This window comes from Pygocentrus nattereri, chromosome 29 (assembly GCF_015220715.1).
Source record: "Pygocentrus nattereri isolate fPygNat1 chromosome 29, fPygNat1.pri, whole genome shotgun sequence".
Lineage (NCBI taxonomy): Eukaryota > Metazoa > Chordata > Actinopteri > Characiformes > Serrasalmidae > Pygocentrus > Pygocentrus nattereri.
In genome coordinates, this window is record NC_051239.1 from 12,178,559 (window position 1) to 12,200,575 (window position 22,017).

General features: G+C 39.7%; 2 protein-coding genes across 2 annotated transcripts in view; one reads left to right on the top strand and one right to left on the bottom strand.

Annotated features, from left to right (window-relative positions):
- Nucleotides 1–700: 700 nt before the first annotated feature.
- Nucleotides 701–21,862, bottom strand: naa35 (N-alpha-acetyltransferase 35, NatC auxiliary subunit). The gene is made up of 23 exons (XM_017696437.2): nucleotides 21,745–21,862; nucleotides 19,184–19,312; nucleotides 17,163–17,196; nucleotides 16,779–16,893; nucleotides 16,600–16,674; nucleotides 14,896–15,063; nucleotides 14,639–14,705; nucleotides 14,497–14,540; nucleotides 14,340–14,390; nucleotides 14,154–14,237; nucleotides 12,331–12,445; nucleotides 10,322–10,500; nucleotides 10,158–10,217; nucleotides 6,686–6,792; nucleotides 6,495–6,561; nucleotides 6,262–6,360; nucleotides 5,906–6,084; nucleotides 5,658–5,797; nucleotides 5,469–5,536; nucleotides 3,848–3,988; nucleotides 3,636–3,758; nucleotides 1,060–1,140; nucleotides 701–973 (listed from the first exon to the last, which is right to left on the bottom strand). Exons 2-23 carry the CDS (start codon nucleotides 19,302–19,304, stop codon nucleotides 914–916), a joined length of 2,178 nt encoding a protein of 725 aa, XP_017551926.1. The 5' UTR covers nucleotides 19,305–19,312; nucleotides 21,745–21,862; the 3' UTR covers nucleotides 701–913.
- agtpbp1 (ATP/GTP binding protein 1) overlaps nucleotides 21,180–22,017 on the top strand; it is a 33,086-nt gene continuing 32,248 nt past the window's right edge. The window contains exon 1 of the mRNA XM_017696434.2: nucleotides 21,180–21,202. The gene's annotated coding sequence lies outside the window, so the exon portion shown is untranslated. The remainder of the gene's footprint in view (nucleotides 21,203–22,017) is intronic.

Genomic DNA, 22,017 nt, shown 5'->3' on the forward strand with positions numbered 1-22,017 from the left:
AATGTGAAGTTTTATGGACTGATGAGCCCAAATTTGTAACTTGCAACCAACTTCGAAGACTGAACTTTGTAGCCATTTACAAGAAGCATAGCACAATATCCCTGCAGGAAAATGAAGTCAGGAAACTAAGTGTACCATTTATATTCTGAATTTAACATGTTAAAAAAAAAAAGTGGCCCATGCCAAAAGGTATATTTTATAATTTGTTGCATTTTTTTTTTCTCCCCACCAATATATTAATCTCAGAAAATAGATTGTACACAAAATTAGCAGAAAAATGCCAAGTTTGTTCCCTGTAGAGAGGACTGTTCACTTTTTTCTCTTGGAAAATCAACAAAACAATTTTACTTTAGACATGACTGGGCTCCCTGTACGTTTTTAAACGGTTTAGTTTCTGTTTTTAAACTGTGACTGAATAATGGCAACAAAACAGGCGGTCATCAGCTGCCTTTTAAAATCTATATTATCCAAAAAGTTGTATTCTGACATGAAAGTGTAATTCAAAAGGTAACAAACCAAGACGCTGAAACACGGGCAAAACAGGGTGTTTCAGGATGGACGAACTGCAATGAGCACAAAACTGACATGAAAACGGCTGAATAACAGAAGCCTTGATCTGCAACTACTACCAGCCCTTCATTAGAAATCAGTTCTTTCACCAAAGAGCCTTTATGTTCTTGTAGGCAAGAAACAGACAGCATTCAACTCTTGGACCAATCAGAGTGGTCAGCAAGTGATTTCTGAGGTCTAACTGTGATGAAAATGGCCCAGTTTATTCATGCAACATTACAGCAGTAGGCAGGACATCGCACCGGCACACGCTGCTCAGAGCTCACACAGAGCGCTCAGGACGGGGAAGAGAGAGGAACATGGAGATTTTAGAGAGTCAGGACAAGGGGACTTCTAAAAGGAGTCAAATAATTTTAACTATAGGGAAATACTTGTGCGCAGAGAAGTCGAACTCAGGAAGGGCCTGCAGGGAAAATAAGAGATGAGTTAAAATGTTAATCGCGTATATAATAAACCGTATGAAGAGGATAATGCAAGGTTTTGCTCTACCTTGGTCTCCTTCTTGTGTCCTCCTGCTAGCAGCTTCATCACAACAATGTTTGGTTTGGCCACTTTGAGGATCCGATTCACCTACAGCCCCCCCCAAGAAACAGTCACGTCAGTTAATATCAGTACTTGGCGGGTCAAGTCGTAGATTTAAAAGGCAGCCTGCTGTGAAACTGCATGACAAAGGCAGACCTGCTGAGACATGCTGGCAATTTATTTACAACCCCATTTCCAAAAAAGTTGGGACGCTGTGAAAAACAAAATGCACGTTTCAGTTTCAGCAATTGATGTGTTGTCTTTCTACTATGTTCGATGAACTATAGGGTTTAAGTGATTTGCACATCACTGAAGTTGGTTTCTATTGACATTTTGTCCATCCCAACTTTTTTTATACAGTGTCAACTGTCATTTTGCATTTGTAGAAAACAGGCCTAACTTGGCTGATAAAGACTGAAAATCATAGAGGCCAGTTAACACACAGATACAGCTGGGTGATATAGCAATATATCCTATCACAATACCTCAGGAAATTAATCTGGCCTAAAACTGCTAATTCACCCTTTAAAACTGAAGAACTGGCACGCAGACTGCTGGTAACCATAGCAACACAGACAATCTCGCCAATCTAGCTAACGAAAAGACAAAGAGAAAAATATTTGGAGACGAATTAACTTGTTCATAATAAATAAACAAATTAACTTGTATATAAATTATTATAAACATGTTTGTAATTACTCCAGCTGGTTTTTTAATGGATTTAATCTGCCATGAGAAACTGTCAAACACTTGTTCACCAGCATCTTGTTCGAATGGTCTTGTTTCCACCTTAAATGATGCAGCAGTTAAATTCATACCTCAGGCACCACTTAAGGTGGAACAGGAGACTTCAAATAAGAAGCTGGTGAATGAGAAGCGACCTCAGCCTTGAAAAAAGTCTAATGTTGTGAAACATTTTACAAGAAGTTTTTACTGTCAAGGAAAAGTTTCCTGCTGGAGATGTGAGAAAAGCAGCTATAGCTGAGCCAAAGCTTAAAGCAGAGTAAAGTCTGCCTTTTTGTTTACATCATATTTATTATCTAATACTAATACTTTAGCACATACTGAGACACATTTTCACTCAAGATGGTGAAATGGACATCAAATGTAGTGGCTCACAAGGTGGCTTGATTTTTTTGTTGAAATGACAAAATGGCTCTTATTAACATTTGGGTTGCCAACCTCTGGGACACATCAAGGCATTCACATGAATTAACAAACAATTGAGCAAAATAATTCAGGTGAATCTTTAATGCGCTACATGCACAGCAATGGTTCAATATTAGTTAAGACTGCTAGTCTTAGGTGGTTGGGTAGCGTAGTGATTAACACCTCTCTGCCTTCTACACTATAGACTGGGGATCAATCCCCACCTTGGCAAACACCCTACACTATACCAATAAGAGTCCTTGGGCAAGACTCCTAACACCGCCTTGGCCTACCTATGTAAAAAAAATAATCAAATTGTAAGTCGCTCTGGATAAGAGAGTCAGCCAAATGCTATAAATGTAAATGTAAATAAATGTAGTCTAAGATTCTACCATGTAAAACTTTTGACTCGACTGCTATGGTAAGTTTGTGATATCAGCTGGAGTAGATTTGAATATACAAACACTTCACTTGTCTTACTTTTCTGTTTTGTTTTAATCCCATTTACTCCATGCCTATTCTGCCCCCTAGCTAGATTCAAGGTCCTTATAGTAAAGACTATTGACTTGAGAGTCATCTTGGCAAGTTATTTATATAAGTATTATGAGTGATACAAGACAGTCTCCCATCTTCTTGAACAGAGAGACCTATATACTCAATATAAACTCAAAACTAAGGGCCACAATTACATTTCAAACACAGATTTAAAACCACACAAAATTGTATAATTAGTGTTAGCATTTTGCTCAAAGGTTTGCTCATTTAGTAAGAAAAGTGTTTTTTCCAGGTTCTCCTGGCTATGCAGACCTTCACAACTGAGGGTGGCTTTATCAGCTCGCTAATTGTTTTTTTGGGTTGGTAAAGAGTGGCACTTTCCTGTAAACAGCCAGAGAACTGACTGCTTATTGTTACGTCAGCATTGGTTAGCATTACGGCAAGTGAGGGAGAGCCAGAAAGAATGACACCCATTATACTGTCTTGTGCTTGTGATCTTCCAACAATAGGGTCAGTGCTTAGATGGTTGTGGGGTTTTTTGCTGTAACAAAGCGTTACACCAGTAAAACCAACATGTTGTAGTTACATTAAGCTGATGTGCACTTCAATAAGACTACTAATATTTTATATTATTAATGCAAACGTTCAACCTAGTTCCTCAACTGGGCTACTGTGTGCATGTACACATAGCAATGTTAGCATTTTAAAGTTTTCTATTCCTCTGCCCTCTAAAAATGCAAGACCCACAGATGTTCCTCACCTAACAATATAACATAGTTTTATAGTATTTAGCAAATCATTTATAGGAGTTACTGGAAATAAGTCTTCAGATTAATAATGAGATAATAATCCTGTAGTTTAAGGGGTTAAACTGGATTTAAAGCAGCTGTTGTTCTTGCCTCGGCATCAGGGCTGGCGACATTTTCCAGTATGAGTTTGGCCTGCTGGAAGTGCTTGCTGGCTGCCATGTACAGGTCGGCTGAGCGCGGGGGAGGACTGTACTTCTTCAAATCTGACATTTCCTGCACAAACACAGCATCGAACAACCATGTTCAACATTTACCCTGCAACAGTAGGGGTTGCAGTAAAAGCAGGAGGTGTGAGATGGTACCTTGAACTGGATGTAGTGCACTGGAGGAGGCGTGACAACACTGTTGAAGGGGGCGAAGCGATGCTCATAGCGAACTTGCTCACTGTCCAGCTCAAACAGAGGTTTCCGCACTTTCCCGTCCATATCCAATGCTATCATTGTCTAAACAGAGATGGGAGAAAAGATCACAATGATTTTGAGGAGGAATCAAGATGACGGAATTACTGAATCCGATTAAATCTGATTGTCATAAGGTGAATATATAAAAAATAAATAAATAAATAAATAAAACACATTGCCCTGCCTTTCATTTTAAATATAGAGTGAGAATTTTATTTTCAATATGAGCATCATTTCTAGTTAAAACAGCCATTCAGTGCCAGCTATTTATTTTTCAGCACCAGACAAAAAAAGCAGAAAACAAACGTACCAGAAAATTGCACAGAAGCCACAACAACTAAATATAATATATCATTTTTTAACATTTAGTGTGTCCACCATCTACCTTCAATTACACCTTCCATTCTTTTCAGCAGATTATCAGTTTTTCCAAGAAATCTGCAGGGATATTTTTCTATGTCTCTAAAGTTCAGTCTTAGAAATTGGCTATCCTGGATATCAGTAATTCCCTGATGGTGAGGTCTGGACTCTGGGGCGGTCAGTTCACAATTCTTTGACCACCAGCAGTTTCTTTGGTTTGATTTGCAAACTTTCTTCATTTTTGTTTCCTTGTTTCAGTAACAGCTTCTTGACAACTATACATCCTTTCAGACTCCTAGTGCACAGTACACTGAAAGGAGCTAAAGCAAGACTGGAACTTTTCTCCCATCTCTGAAAGATGAAAGCTTTATAGCAGGACTATGTAAAAAAATGTTTATAAAGAAGTACTGTCACCAAGTCAGGAGAAAATAAAACATACTAAAATATAGTTTCTGCGTGATGCTGCAAGTCACCCTGTAAAGCCTTCTGGACCAGGTCATGTGTCTTTACGTATTAACATCACACACACAGGCTCAAAAAGAAGGTCCAACTCGATGTTTAGGTGTCAAATGCAAAATCAACATTAAATTGATGAAGACATGATGACAACAGCAGATCATTTACTTAATTCCTCAGAAGACACGTTCTTCAATTTTTGTCCCAGTTCTCTTGCAATATTTTTCAATGCACTCGCAATTGTCCGAAGCACAAACCATCTTACAAATGTTGTGTGTGATTACACATTTAAACCAGAGAGGTCTCCAAATCCCCAAATCTTACATAGTCCAGCTTTAAGTAATGTTTATCTGATGGTGACAACTTTCAGGTCTTGCACGGTTCTTATAAGTTATTTCTGTATCCAAAAAAAAACAAAAAAAAAAACTGCTTTTTCTCCTCTTATTTTCATGTGATTTTCCCCTTCCTCATGCAAGTAGATTATCTTGTACCTAATCTCCTCAGAAATATCTCCTGAAAACTAAATACCTTGTTCCTACAGGGTGTTTGGGAAATTTAATAAGTGAAGACAAAAGTGCTCTCAAACTTTTGCACAATATTGCACTTCTCAGATTATTTTCATAATCATTTCTAACACATTCAGATGTTCCACTGTCAAATCAATGCATGTATATGTGTGTGCTTGTGTGACTCCAGAAAGGTTTACCTTGTACATGCCGGCACACATGTTCTGGTAGGCCTGGCTCATGGTGATTTCTTTCCCCAGAGGACGAGCTAAAGAAAGAACAGCCAGCCAGTTACACTTACTAAACAAACACATTCATACATTATGTAAACACACCCTAGTCCCTGTTCCCCAAATGATGCCCATTAGCCTGGGAAGAGGCAGCTGCACCTTTCTTCTTCTTCTTGCTTTTCTTGCTGCTGCGTCCTTTCTGCTGCTGCTCCTCCAGAATGCGCTCCTCAGCCATCTGTGAGCTGTCCGCTCTGCTCAGCGTGGACATCAGCCAAGCATACAGGAACTCTGACAAGTACCTGAACGTGATTTATATGCGCAAACAAACAAGGTTTTCTTATGACGGCAACGACACATGACTGACCAGAAGACAGTAGTATAGGTGTTATGGGAGTTATGGGACTGACCAGTAGATGTAATAGTATTCATGCATGCTGTAGAGCTCCAGCTCGAAGCCACTGAGAAGGTACTGGATCATGATGCGCAGGTTGTGGTAGAGCACCCAGGTGCCCAGACAGGCCAGGTGCTGCCTTTGAGGCTCCAGCTTCATTAGTAGACCGTGAAGAGCTGCGTCTACCTTCTCAGCCTTAAAAGAATACATAACCTATTACCTTCACTAGTACCATGACCTTAAGACATCAGAAATAATACAGTAACCCAGCTTGTAATTTCACTACATAGCGGTGTGCCAAACACTGATTATATGCCACCGGACATTTAACATGTACTGGACTAAATGGACATTTAAAGTGGATCTACATACCTCATCCTGCAGGGTGGCAAACTCCTCTAGTATGTGCCCCAGTTTGTCTCTCTGCCGCGCTCTGTTATGTCCGTGAATCTGGATCAGACTGCAGAACGGCTGTGAAGCAAGTTACCGTGTTAGTCTGTTCATTTATACTGTTTATAGCCTTCCATTTAACACAAATCTTTTACTGCATTTCACCATTTCACAGTATTAAGGGTTATAAAAAAACATTTTAAGGTGTTGCCTACCCGAGAGCAGTGCGTCACGAAGGAGTCAATGTAGTCTTTGGCCTGGTGGTTGTTATACAGACTGCACCTGCAGACAGAACACCAATTACCACCAGACACCAGCAGCAGAGATGCAGCGGTGGTATATTCTCAATACACCTGCAGCATAGCCACTGCTCATAGCCAGACTCTAAACACTCATACTGACTCACTTTGGGGACAGGACAGGGGGGCTGACGAAATAGCGGAGAGCATCTTTGATCATGTCCTGCATCAGGTGAGTCCCAAACACTTTCTTGTTGTCAATCAGAAATGTAGTCTGGGAAAAAAAAAACAAAAAACAATATCAGCACTATTACAGCATTATTACTACAGTCACTGAAAAATAATAGTGCAATTCTCAAGCCAATCACGATACTGTATAGCCAGATTACAGTATTAAAGTTGTATTTAGTTAAGCAGATAAGCTCTTAACTAGAAGATATGCATTTTATGAATAACAGATAAAAAAGGGGTTTTATAAAACTTAAATATTTTTTCAGAAGAGGAGGCATTTCATATTTGACCTGTGGGACCAAGCAGTGGGTAGCCAAACTTATTTACTTACTTACTTACACAGGCATAAAAGTTGTATACATCAATTTTCTTTTATTTTTATTATACACAGATTGCACCAAACTGCTGTAAAACATAAATAAATGGGGGGAAACACCCTGAGATTTACACAAAAAAGCAAAAGGAGGAGTTTTAAACTTGGCTGAACAATACTTGTCAGTTCAATGTGGTCATGTGTGTCCTTTCTAAGCCTACCAGTCTCCTATGAGAAAAGGGCAGTTCACTTCAGGACAGCCTTTTTGTACTTGCAGCATTTAGTACACCTTTTCTTGTAGCCACAAAGGATAAACTTATAGCAGCTGTGTGAGGCTTCTTGAAGGGGCAGTGCGGGGTTAGGTATTAAAGCTTTGCTCTAGACTTTGGCTTAATAGGTGTTCCGCTTAATGTTTTGCTCTAGCACAGGCTTCGTGAGTGGGATGTCCTGCAGAGCTGATTTGTGAGTGAAGAGTTGTTTTCTAACTTTATTCACCTCCATGGTATCACTCGTTCTGTCACGCATCAGCACTACAAAAACGCTGCAACAGTGACTTGGACAGCTTACTCACACCACCTTTTATCTGCATGAGCTCACTGAAGGCTTCGGTCATTTCAGGGAAAGCCTTCCAAGTCTCTTACGCAGTATTCGTTCCTCTTCCAGCAAATGCTGAGATGGTCACATCCAGTAAGAGTACAGAACAATAAGAGAGTAACACAGGTAACTTGGATTCAGCCTGCTGGCCACTTCCTAAACACCAATGTACACTATCTGAAGCTGGTGCTGGTACCAGGAGCGATGCACATTTGCTCTGGCTTGATCTTTCTAAACATGGTCATAGCCAGGACAGCAATGTCACTGTCTTCAGTACAAATAATCACCTTCTTGAAACCCTTCTCAACAACATCTGACACATGCAGAAGAAAACGTGTACGCTTCCTAGTGAGAGCATGGAGCGAGGTTTGTCAAGTCATTAGACAGGAGAGCAGAGCACCATTTTCCTGTGGGACGCAAGTGGCTTGCTGGGAGAGGAATCTAATAGTTTTGTTCTCATCAACACAAGGAAGTCTTTCCAGTGCTTTGGCAGCACTGTGGTTGGAATCTCCTGATTCCCTTCCCTCTCTTCTGTAGAGTGATATCTTTCAGACTGCCTGGGATGTAGACAGTATTAACACGGTTTATTTTCTCAAGCTGGGATTTCCATACATCACAAAGATGCTGTATAGCTCTGTAAGGCTGTACCAGGATTCAGCATCTGGACCACATCTGCACCATCAAGGAACACTGTATCAAAAACATGAGCAGCTTGTGAGTCAGTCAGTCGTCAGTGTTGCCTTGTTTTCATGGCTGAAGAATTGATCCAGATTGCCCTCACATATTTGGCAAGAAACATACAGCCATGAGAAAAGATTGCAAACATGCTTCAGTACTTTGAGTTGTATCTGTGCTTTGAGTGTTTTCACTCACGGGTGGCTGAAGAGAGGAATCTTGTTCTTGGGCAGAGTATCTGTGACTGGCTTTGTTCACTGCTCCATCAATTCTTCCACAAAGGTCTTGTACTGTTGAGCACCCAGGGACTCCACTTTCCTCACCGTGTCTGTAACTGATGAATGTGATAACTTTGGAGTCAAGCACCAGAAAATCCTCTCTCTCTCCAACAAATAGGTTTCCCCATTTCTTCAATCACAGCTGTGTCACTTAGCGGGATGCTTTCATTCTGGAATTCTGTAGTCATTCTGGCAATTTCAGGACCATCCAGCATCACAGCACCCCAGGAATCTCAGGCCAACTGCTCCGCCAGCTCCTTTCATGAGTGCCTTATGATGTTCATTGCAGTACCACGGCTGAGAACTTGTACTTGTTTGTTTTTTTTTTAGGATAAAAAAAAACTTCCCAGCACGGAATTCTTTCAGGACCCCTTGGTGTTTGTCATAGATGAACATCATGTCTGGAATGACCATCAAACTGGAACTGTAAGCCACCCAGAGTACACTCTTAAAAGATGGTTCTTCAAGGGCTCTTTAGTAAAGACAATGGTTCCACATAGAACCATGAACACACAAATATCCACTTGCATGCTTAAAGGGTATGTTGCATGGCGAAATGGTTCTTTAGATTGATGGAGAATGTTGTATATGGTCCTACAGAACCTTTTTACATGGGGTCTTCTATTGTTACAATATCAAGCTTTTTGTTGCTATATAGAACCCTTTTCAAAAAGGTTCTATACGAATGAACTTTGGAAGTGTGCAAAAATATCCCTGCAGATTTTGTTAAAAAAGTAAATATATTTAGTTGTTGGGGCTCCTGAGTGATTCCCTGTTAAATATATTTTGCCTTTGTTTTACTGAAGCAGAAACTTTGACTTAATGGCCATTTTTACAACTGGGAATTAAATAAATTATTTGAAGTATCATCAGAAAAAGATTTCCCACACACAACTTCTAAGGCATCTTGGCTCTTTTAGCTTCAAAGGTCATATGGAAAGCTTTGCATTATTTTGCTCTCTGAGGAATGGTGATGCGGATGCCCGGCATACATTTATTTTTATCTTTTAACATAATTTGTGCAGAGCAGTGTTCCTTGACATTGTGTGAAAACTGCATGAGAAAGAACCATTAGAAAAGTCTTCCAAGACTCTTGGAATTAAAATCGCTTTAAATTAGCTTACATTAATAGTAAAGGGTGTTTTTTGCCTTCTCCTGTGAAGTTGCCACTTTCAAGATGGTTTTTCCAAGCAGTTTTCCTGCAAGCAATTTCTTGTTTTTTTTGTTTGTGTTTTTTTTTTTGGCAATGATATATTAATAATAATTGTCCCATTTTAAGGCCTCTGAATAAAATGTGTAATTTAATGAAATGTGTTGGGATGTAGGTTACAATTGTTTGTGTTTAGAAAACGCATGAATACTTGAGCATATAAATTATTCTGGTCAGCATCTGGATCACAGTGGATTGACAGGGCAATGCTTAACCTAATGACTACACAGTAAACAGACTAATTAAATAAAGTATTAAATATTTAAATTCTACAGGAACATCTGGGTAGAAAATCAGGCTGGATGTAGGTTAACAGAACATGTTCTGGTGCTGCATACCTGTAATAAAGATCTGGACAGCACACAAGGTGACTGCTCGCTAAATTCACAAAAGAAGTCCTGGGAAAACAAATACACACAAAAACAGATAATGTGAGATTAAGTTCTTAAAAGCAGATACAAAAAAACACTCTGGTCTTCTGCGAGTTTTACTCCTTCTTTACCAGGATGCTGTGCAGGTTGGTGGTGTTGATGACCTCACACACGGTCTTTATCCGCTCGATGAGTTTGCTGAAGTAGTTGACCATTTCCTCGCGCTTGATGATCTTGGCGTAGCGGGGGAAAGTGGGCGGCAGCAGACGCTGATTCACCAGAGGCTCAAACCCCATCATGATTGGATGATCTAAGAAAGATAATGTGTGCATGCATGACAGTGCTGTTGGTGGTGTGGGCTGTATCACATGGTAGGAGTGATGCGACTGAATGGCAACGAGAATGGCAGCGGGTACGTTAGAGCTTTAATCTGGCACAAAAATTTGGTCTGAACCAGAGAACAGCCCAAGAACTTTTTGTCTGAGCCTGATCCAATCGGCAGCACCAGGTTAAGAGTCCCATCTGATGGGAGTCTGACAAAATTTTATCCAAAACTTCATCACTGACTAAGGTGCTGCATAAAATATAACAGAATAGTGTTGGATACATTACCGTAGCTACTACAATAAAGGAGGAGTCAAAAGTCACAGGACACCGTTTCATTTTATTTTTTTATGCTGTCACAAGCTTCCACGATGCAGTACTGACGGTGGTGTTTGTTGTGGATTTTCTCAGCAGGCACAAATTATTTGAGATGACCCCGGAGATAAAAGTCAATAATATAATAAAAAATAAAATAAAACTGTGTCCTGTGACTTTTCACTCACCCTGTATATCAGTTATCAGATCCCAACACCACCCCCCCCCCCACACACAAAAAAATTTATAAAAAGAGAAAGTAAATTTTAGTAAAAGAGAAATAAAACTAGTGATTAGTACATTTTGCCTGTATTTTAAAAAAAAGCACAGAAACAAGAACTTTATTTTCTTAAAAACACACTCTTTCTAAATGTGATGTTTGAAACATAAAAAACTTGGGGACAGGAGCACATTTACCACTGTGTTGCATCACCTTTCCTTTCAATAACATTTAATAATCATCTGCAGAGTGAAGACATCATTGTTACAGTCCTGAAAGCAGATTCTTTTGTCTTTCTTTCGTTATACAAGCCTTCAGCTGTGCAACTGTACAGGGCATTCATTATCGTATTTTGCACATCATTATGAACTTAAGGTGGCACATTCCTCTGGTACTTGCATTCTCTGATTATGCAGCCACACTGTTGTCACACGAGCAGAATATGGCTTGAAGTTGTCATACTGAAACAAGAATGGACGTTGTCTAGAAGGCAGCATACGTTGCTTCAAAATGTGTGTATATAAAATCACACACACACACACACACACACACACACACACACACACACACACACACACACACACACACACACACGGTGCCTTAACAGATACATAAGTTACCCATGCCATGGACCCTAATACACCCACATACTGTGTTACATGTTGGCTTTTGAACTTTATGCTGGTAACAATCTGCTTCCATTGCGCATAGTACCGTCTTAACTGGCAACAGCGTTTACTGACAATGGTTTGTCAAAGTACTGTTGAGCAAAGGTGGTGATGCCCATCACAGAAGCACAATGGTTTTTAATACAGGCACAGACTTGTGGTTTTCAGCACTGCTATTTATGCCCTTTAAGATATTTCTGGATTTCTTGAATGTTTTGATGATATTATGCACCGTGAAGGATTTTCTTTTTTTTGGCATTTTCCAGGATGCTTCTTTTATACCCAATTCAGAATGAGTTTATAATTAATACAAAGAATTAAGTTGATAAAGTAAACTTAAAGATCTTGTCTTGCTTTAAATATTGTATCTGTTTTGACTTAAAATATAGGTCAGAGTGGATGTACCAAAGACTGCTTTCTATTTTTTGCACTCCATATTCTGTTAAAAGTGGGAGGTGGGCTGGGAGAACCCAAAGGTGAAATATTAACCCCACCAGAGCTCGACATTTCTTTGGAAAACAGCATCCAGTTCAGTTTGTCTGGGTTCAGACAAATATTTCAAGCTCCAGAGTGTGTGTGCGTGTGTGTGTGTGTCTGTGTGTGTGTGTTTTACCTCCTTTAGTGGTGTCATTCTGTGACTGAATGCCGTATTGGATGGTAGAGTGAATTGCAGGTAGAAGGTCAGCTGCCTGGCTCATCAGCTTCTGTGCTTCACTTACTGCACTCGTCTGAAAACGGAATCAGGCCATCATCCATCATTCCATCACCAAACTGCCACTATTTCGGTGTCGGTGTTTATTGTCTTAGGGCATTTTCTCCACTGTACATTAGAAAACAAGAACTGACCCAAACAGGAACTTAAGGCTCTAGTTGTGGTTCATTTTCCACCTTCCTGAGGCAGTTAGAATCCTCATAGCAACAGTCATCAGCAGTTCAGTTGTCTTTTTGTGCCACTCAATTTGACATAATCCAAAAATTAGCTATATGCTAATTCACTTAACTCCCTGGTTAACATGAAACAACTGCATTGTTCTGAGTGTTAAACAAAGCTCTTTTACTGAGAGTGTAGATTGATGCATTAGCTGTCCTGCCCACTTGTTATCTTAGCTTAACGTAAGTTGTGCTGACATGAAATAATATGGTGCTTTCTGCACTCACATGGTCACAGAAATGCCTCCAATTACACAGAATTGCATGCAGAAACAAAGCTTGCGTTTATCTCTGTCAAGTGTGAATGTATCTTAAACAACATTCGTTCTGTATAGGCTACCATAAATACTAACAGCATTAGTGCAAGCTTCCTAGCCAGCTTATGTCACCTTATAGCAAACTCTACAGTTTATGTTAAGTACTACTAGGTCCTGTTGGGACCAGTCTTCAGCAGGTACCAAAACAGAGGGATTTGATGTCACTGGCATTGCTGTCACAGGTGTTACCTTTCTTATATGTAACAGCAACAAGGATTGGTAACACCAGTGACAGCAACGCCAGTGACATTTTTAATGAAAAATGCATTTTACAAAATGACTGCTACAGAGCATCAACTCACATGTTGTCAATCATGGAATATCCACTGAAATATGTAATTTAATCCATTTATATTCTATTTTTCACAATTACCTAAGAATAAAGTAGGTGACACCATTGACATTTACTATGTGCTTCTTTCATAGATCCTCAGAAAATCGGAAAAAGAAAGTCAAGTGATGTCATCAGTGTGATTTTTTTTATTTTGTTATGCAGTAACACCAGTGACGCGACTTCTGGGGACCACAACGTTCAATATGCATTTTATCACAATTATTTGTTTTCTTCACGTCATTTAATTTATATATATTCCATAGTTATATATAGATTATTGTATTAAAAAAAATGACAGAAAACGTGTTTTTTCTTCAAAATATGGCACTCAGCCTTTACACACGACTATGGGGACAAGCACTTCTGTGGTGCTTGTAATTCGACATAATTGATTTAAAAAACAATATTGCTGAACTGATGCTCAAGAAGGTGTAATTGTTAAAATAACGTATTGTTTTATTTTAACATAAATAAATAAATTATAACCCTAACATGTTTGTTTTTTTTTTTTTAAGTTTAATTTATCTGTAAGCGCTAGGGACAAAAAAAAGGACATTTCTGTAGAAAGACCCATATAACTAGAACCTTCTGTACTGGACTGATGGCAATGGAAAAAGTTTCATCTGGAAGAGCAAATTTTCTTTCATTTCAGTTCCAAGTGTTTCCAAAGACAGAGAAGAACACCTTTGAGTACTGTTAGTTGTTGGGACCAAAACCTATGAAATTGGAACCATCAGTACTGGACCGATAGCCAGTAGCAAAAGCACTGTTTCAGTTTTCTGGTGCCATAGTTTCCAGTACTTTGTGCAGTGGAAAAAAATGCCCTAACTTGCCAATATTTGGCACATTTCATACCTCTTTCTTGGTGAATGAGATGAGAGCCGTCAGTAAGAGGCGGGTGAATTTAATTCTGCTAAACAAAGCCAAACACTGCTGGTGCTGAGAAGAGACATGGTGAGAAGAGTGCTTGTTATACATGAGCACAGAACAGTGCAGCATAATAATAATAAATTTATATTCGTATCACATCCGCAGTCTTACATCCAGCTCCACCTCAGGATCCCGCTGCTCGCCCTGTCGACTACGGGTGCTCTGAAAAAGAAAAAGAAATGAAATATAAGAAGCATGTTAGTTTATCATCATTAATGCAAGAGATGTTCTATTGTTTCTGTTCAGTCATTTGATCCTTATACTAGACCTTCACTTTCCTCTGTAGCTCATCTTCAACATCCTTTAACATCCCTATAACAAACAAACAGCAGAAGCACTGAAATCTGCATCACAGAATTCTGATTGGTTTTCATTTTTTGAAGTTCAGATGCTGGATCGTAACGGGCTACCTGTCACTCTCAGGTCCGTCACATTGTTTGCCATTTTGAAGCCATACGTCATGGCCTGGAAATCCTCCTGCCAATCAAAAAAAAAAAGGAGTTTAAGCTGGAACAAAAAGCCAAACAAGGACACCTCACTGTCACAAATGTCAAGACCTAGCCAGCAAGTAGGAACTGGCAAAGACTCAACTGGGAGACCATTTGATAAAACCCACCCCTCACAAAATATTACTCCACAGAAAGACAATACAATAAATAAACTTTACCTCCTCAAACACAGCAGCCTTGTTGACCTTCTCACGAGCGATGTCGCACACTTTGAGGATGCCAAGAGCGAAGGCTTTGAGGGCAGGATCCTGAATGAGCTCAGGGTTATGAACGTACAGACATGTAAAAACTGTCTGAGCCAGGGAATGCCCCTCTAGCCACGTTATCTACAGACAGATAGACGAAGGAAAATCATTCATATTTAACGTAAAGATTGCCATTTCACCTGAAATGAGAACACAATGATAGAGAGCATAACTTTAGAACTATTAGGGGAGGAAAAATAATCAGTTCTGAAATGGATCTCAACACTCTCGACAGAAAAATCTGATTTTTAACAATGCTCTGCGCTTCCCCTTCCAAAAATGTGCACTCAGGTACTTTACAAAGACAAATACAAGCTCTCGCTATGGCAGGCATGTTTGCATTTACAATCTGGTCACACTTTGCACGTATATGAAAAAAAGGCCTGAGAGGCCGTGGTAAACATCCCCTACGAAAGAATGCGGCTTTCTTTGACAACCACTTTGAGATGTTAAGTTAAGTGATACTTTTTTTTAAAATCCCACAATCAGGGAAATTCCACCTCCACATTTAACCCATCCGTGAAGTGAAACACCACATACACACTAATGGATACACACACACACTCCGGGGCACACTTGCCCGGAGCGGTGGGCAGCCCTATCCACGGCGCCTGGGGAGCAGTTGGGGGTTAGGTGTCTTGCTCAAGGATACCTCAGTCATGGACTGACGGCACTGGGGATCGAACTGGTGACCTTCCGGTCACAGGGCCAGTTCCTAACCTCCAGCCCACAACTGCCCCCAACTGGTTAAAAGGCTAATATTCAGCTTTGAGTAGAAATGCTTATTGAAAGGTTAACTGTGAAGCTGAAATGTATAATGTAAAATACAGCTTAAAAGTCCTGGCGGTTCAGATGAGTTGTCAAATTTTACAATTATTGATACTTCATGGTTTTCTGAAGACATGCAAAGCATATTTTACATAGAATGTATATATGTGAAATATGTAAAGCATGTGGCTTAGAAACTTATTGTCACAAGTTATTGACAATGTATTATTAGAAACTCATTGTCACAAGTTTCTCCACTATGCGGTATTATTAGCACACAAAAGCGATTTGTGTGCATCATTTAAAGAGAAGAAACAGCCACAAATGTACATGTTTGCGGTCAGCTTTCAACATGAGAGGTGAAATAGTTCTCAAAAATGTTGTTACTCAGTTTTCTATTATTTAATTTTAATTATTATTTTTTATTATCTTAAATTATTAAGTTTGAATAATTATTTAAGTGATTTCACTTAATCAGCTCATGATAAATAGATATATATATGAAATGGAATCAAATCATCAAGTTGCATAGAGATTCCCACCATTAATGACTATAAATAATAAAGACATTTTTCATTCAAATATCCCAATGAGAAAATATTGTACATTTTTTATGATATTAACAATATTCTATATTGTTATGAATAATAAAACCAAAATAATTGAAGGTTTAACATTTGTTCACCATATGCATGCATAATAGTTATAAAGACAATAAAACAAGCTTTATGGATATCTAAACTCATTTATATAGTTAAATGAAAATGCCTATCATTAACAAATACAAGGCTACATCAGATCCTTACAGAAATCCCTTCATTATTTGATTTGTATAGAAGTCTTACGAACCAAGCAGCAGAAACAAGTGTCCACAATTCCGATGAGCTCAGGCAGAGACAGATCCTTCACTCTAATTGCCTGGTCCTACAGAGACAGTGACACAACTGTAAGAATAAGGAAGAAAACCACAGAACAAGAGCCAAAGAGAGAATCTACAGGGGTGTTATGAAAGAAATCTGAAGCTAAACCTTCACAGCCTGTTCAAAGTTGAGAACTTTCCGGTTCACTTGGTTTCCAATCATGCCAGCGTCCATTTTAGGGTCCATCATCTCGATGGCTGACATGGCCTCAAACAGACCAAACCTGCAAATGTAATAAGCAGGTCAGCAAGATTTAGATATGGTACTATACTATGACCACACATGCTGTAAAAAACCTGAAACATTTAACTGAGCGGTTTAATTAGCAAACGATATATTGCACTACCCTAGAAATGACCATTATTGTCTTTACAATACTGCAGCTTATATCTGGACCGAAACGAGTGGCCACGGTCTGTATTTCTTGTAAGATCTCAAACAAATTAACTTCTACAGAGCAAATTATTATAGTAAGGGACTCTGGATACTTACAGTTTATCATGGAGCAGCTCCCCCAGTTTAAGTTCTGGATAAGTGAAGAAAGAAATAAGAAATTTTAAAAAACAAAATCCTTCAGTTACTGTGATTCTCTTACCGCTTCTCTGCAGGGAATTAGTAGTATACTGAATCACGTCTCTGTAATCATGTACAGTTAGTCGCCAACATGTTAAATGTTTAACACTGCTTGCTAGCTTGTTGTTCCAACTTATTTTGACATTTGATTACCCAGAAGAGTTCATATCTGCTTAACCACAGGAAAGGAAAACACAAGGGCAAGAAAAGGAAAGAAAAGAAGAAGAAAAAAAGAAAGTAAGAAGAAAAAGTAAGTAACCAAAAGGGGGGGGGGGAATGGGGGTGTGCTGGAGCCTATCCCAGCAGTCTTCGGGTGGAAGGCAGGATACACCCTGGACAGGTCGCCAGTCCATCGCAGGGCAGACAGACAGACACAGACAGTCACTCACACCCAATTAAAAGCAAAAAGTAGTGAGTCTATAAATAGCAAAAAATATTCTGCCCTCTCAGTCTTGGTGTTAGTAACACATCCTTATCTACACTTCAGATTAAGACACTTGTGTTTCAGAGTGGCAAGGTAATCCATAACATACTTACTCACAAATATGAGCAAAATTTCAGGTTTTACTGTCCTGTTAAAGCAAAAAAATTTTAAAAATCGACGTTTCTCTGCATATATTCTCTATTTCCTTGAAAGGTTAACTGAGTACTTGAACACCCGTGCGCATTCCTTGTTCCAAAATTACGCCACTGGAAGCAATGACATTCCTCAGATCGCAGCGGTAAGCAAAATGTTCCAGCAAGAGCCATGGACGCCAAATGTCTATGCAAAACGTTGCTGAATTCCAAACAAATCCAACGTTACACAACAAAAACTAAGAGTACAGAGTGTCCTTCTGCCTTTTTCTACCTTAAATAAGCAATGCATCCTGCTGAAGCTCTCCTCTGATAATCATCCATCCAATTGCATGCCTTCATACGGTCATCGGTAGCACAGCGTTGAGGTACGGACTGACAGTTCTTTCAGTGCAAACATGATTGCAGTACCAGCGTTGCGTGTACTGTGTGAAGCAATAATGGCTACTGTCACAACAAACTTGCATCACCATAAGGAGCCTTAAAGAAGAAAGTATATATTTGATCATTTTTGTTGGCCAATATAGAAAATAAAAATATATGTATATGCATTTGTTTTCATTATTCCTGTTTTGGACAGCAGTGAATAGTGCTTTAGTAATTTTGAATTTCTTGAACTTTCTTAAAGGAATAGTTAATCGGATTTTAAGTTAACAAAGAAAAAACTACTTGTGGCACAACCAATCAGAGGCCCACTATCATAATTATAATTGATCAATTCTCATATCATCATGATGGGCAAGACTGCATTTTATGTCCATTTTATGCAGCCCTACTAAGCAGCAGGGCTTTAATGATAATATAATGCTATACAGACTTCAGAAACACCTTTGATTTACACAATTCCTGCCTGTTTAGCCTATTAAACCCACTTCACATTGGAACTGGGTATCCTTGAGCACCTGCTCCTTTGGCTATTATTATAACGTGTTTCAAGTCAATAGGTTTTGTGTGCTTTTACTACATACTAGCAATTATTATCTGTAGTAACTGCTCATACGCTACAGATGATCCAGATAGAGATTTGCCCAAAAAATATTCACCAGTATTAATTTAAAGGACTTCAAAATGTTCCCATAGGCCTAATGTTTCTCAGAGCTCAGTGGAAAAAGGCTATTCTGGGAGAGATCTTGTGTCCTTGGAGAGTCTGCAATATCACAGCTGTCTCTGCTGGTTCCAATAACAACAAAATGCTGGAATACTGCTGTGGGCAGGTTGTACTAGTACTGGGTCTATTTAGTAAAAATAGTTACTCTAATTCTAGTCCGTCCCATGGCTTAATTTCTTCAGCCGAAACAAGGAGGCGGCAAAAACATCAACTGCTGCGTATACTGAGCATATGGCCGAATAACACCCGCACGCACCTTTACAGGCCCCTTTGAAGTCTTGGGTGATGTCCACCCAGTTGGCATTGCTCCTCATCTTCTCTGGGATCCCAAGGCCCCACCCACCTTCGTCCTCCTCGACCGATGACTTCATCACCATGGAGACGGCTGCAAACACAACAAACAAACCAACTCCCATTAAGCAGAGGCCTACAGCAAAACACTGCCACCATGGAGTGCTTCATATAGCTGTAAATACAATAGAACAAATATACAATCACTCAAATGTTTATTGATACTCAGTCGAAACAAAGAAATTACATCAGTTTAAGCTAAGAAACCTAAGCCATTTTAGTGTAACAGCATGTGGCCTTTTGGATACCTTTTTCATACACAGCCTCTCTTTGATTTTTTGGGGGGTTTTAATACAGCTATACTGAACAAAAATAGAAATCCAACACCTTTTACTGCAAAGCTTTTACCAAAACCAAGCAAAAAATACGGTGGGTCATGAAGCTGAATTCCCACATTACTATGTGGTGTGACCACCATTGGCGTGTAGTAGCGTAACACATTTCTAGGGGGAAAAATCCTGGATTTGTTTAGTTAACCTGCTGCAAAATGCAACTTGAAAGCAAAACCAAAAAAAAAAATGCATTTATAATTTCGTTCAGTGAGTTTCATCACTAGCTTTGGGCCCAGGCCCGTTGATTTATTACATAATCGCCTCCTCTCAATTATCTGAGATGACTGCAATTATTTAAGCCAACTGCACTCATTTTCCACAGTTGTTAGATTTCACTCCCGCTGAAATGTGAATTGGGTTCACTGGGTCGAGGCAACTAAACGTAAATAAAAGAAAGTAATAAATGCGTTCATCGAGACCTCATGTGGCTTTTGTAAACCGAAAAGATGTTTAACTTGTTTAGAGGGCAGCACTGAGTAATGTTTGTCTATTTGTTAGCTGTGTAGCTAATTCTGAGGCTTTTAGTGTGTTTGCTGGCCAAATGTGTGGAGAACATATCGCTTTGCTTTAATCTTCACATAATTCCGTGCAACTGTAGACATCTGTAGACACAACAATGTAGAAGTATTGACTCAACAGTAACTAGTGTCTGATACTAGGCAAACACAGCTAGCAAGTAAGCAAGATAATCAGCCAACGTGGCCTCTTCAGGCTTTTGTCTTAATAGAGGCAAACAAGCAAGAAAGGGCCGAGATATGACAAAAACCTGTCAGCTATAATGCCACGACTGTGACAGTCCTATTTTGGCCGGTGACTGATACTCACAATATCGGGCTCAGGTTTGAATTATAAAGAGTGATTTTATTGTCGCAGATTTCTTTTTTATTTGAAGCTAGTCGTGCATCCGTGCAGAACATAGCTGTCATGAACAAGCTTGCCCAGATGGTCCTTACATGGTAACATCATCATGTAAGCTATAGAGTAAGGCTCTGTAATGCTCATACGTGGGGCTTCGTACCTGAATTTGGATCATGACGATATCATTTATCACAACCATTGTCAGAGGATTATCTAGACTGTTTATATTTACCCCACTGTCCATGCTTACGTTACACAACAACAAACAGAGCAGCAATGCGCACCGTGCACTGAATTTTGAGCTCTGCGTCTGAGACATGAAGACACATGCAGCAAGTAAAGAGAAATCGATAAAAGAGATTAAAGGCTGAAACTTGGAACAAGTATTACAGCGGTCTAGATTTAAGGGTTTGTGCTGCCAGTTAAACAGTCCAGGGCATGAAGCCAGACAGACTTTAAATAGCTTGAGTTTGAGCTGAAAATAGCCAAATTTGGTGTGGACTCCAATGTGCAGTGGGAAAGCTCATTGAGAGGGGTCCCATAAAGGTACAAGACATTCAAAGATTGCCAAATGCCCTGATGTGAACTATGGCAACCCTCAGTAGTAGTTAAAAGCGCACAGAGCGCTGGTCATGGATCTGTGCACTGGATGTTGACTGGCTCTGCCAGCTTTACGCGATGGCTGTGGGGAGGGGAAGGGCAATGAGTAACAAAACCCCAGCCTAGCACAGAAGGTGAGCAGCCAAGTCAGTGATGGAGACCTTAGGTTAGTGTTGAAGAACGGAGACAGGTGGCAGCACAATACAGTAAGAGTTTCGGAAAGCAGGAGATTTTAATATCAAGATTTTGTTGCTTTTGATAAAAAAGCACGACATCCAGTGCCACGCGCTGGTTAAACGAGTAAGGTAAGATTTTGACATGAAATGTCTGTACGTGCACGGACTGAAGTTGGCTGCTTATTAGGCAGTTTCTTGTCCGAATGTGCCCGTTCCACCTTAGATGGTGCAGCAGCAGTGAGCAATTTAAGGTGGAACGGGAAAAATTCGAACAAGAAGCCGGCGGACAAGAAACCGACCCCAGCTTCGTTGTGAACAGTGTGCCTGACATTCAGTCGCTAGCTAGTTAGCTAGCCAGCAACCATCTGCCACATGCCGACTAAAACAACTAACGACCACGAATTCTAGTACAATCTTTCATTCTAGACCGCAACCTATGAACGACGCGTTTACGTACCAGCTAGCGATAGCACCATTTTTAAAGTAAATAGATTATGTACCTTGTAAGTTAGTGGCTTATTCCCTTACAACCACTCATCACCGCTTCCACCGGGCACTGGCGAACGTCGTCATACTCGAACTGCATTATGGGGTTAGTAGTTCCACCTATTTCAAAACATGCACGGCTTTAGTTCCCTTTCTCTAAAAAAATAGTTACAGTTTTGCTCATAAATGACATATTTTTGTTTGCCGGTTGCGGTGCCTCATGGTGCGTTTTTTGGGTCATATTTTTGCCAGAATGTCAAATATTCGCCTACGTTTCCCAGACGACC

Coding starts and splice junctions, on each gene's coding strand:
- naa35 (XM_017696437.2), bottom strand. CDS start 19,304: ATGGTGATGAAGTCATCGGTCGAGGAGGACGAAGGTGGGTGGGGCCTT. Junction 15,064..16,599: donor ACACTTGTTTCTGCTGCTTG/GTTCGTAAGACT, acceptor ATCTGTCTGTAG/ATAACGTGGCTAGAGGGGCA. Junction 10,501..12,330: donor GAATGACACCACTAAAGGAG/GTAAAACACACA, acceptor TATCTTTCTTAG/ATCATCCAATCATGATGGGG.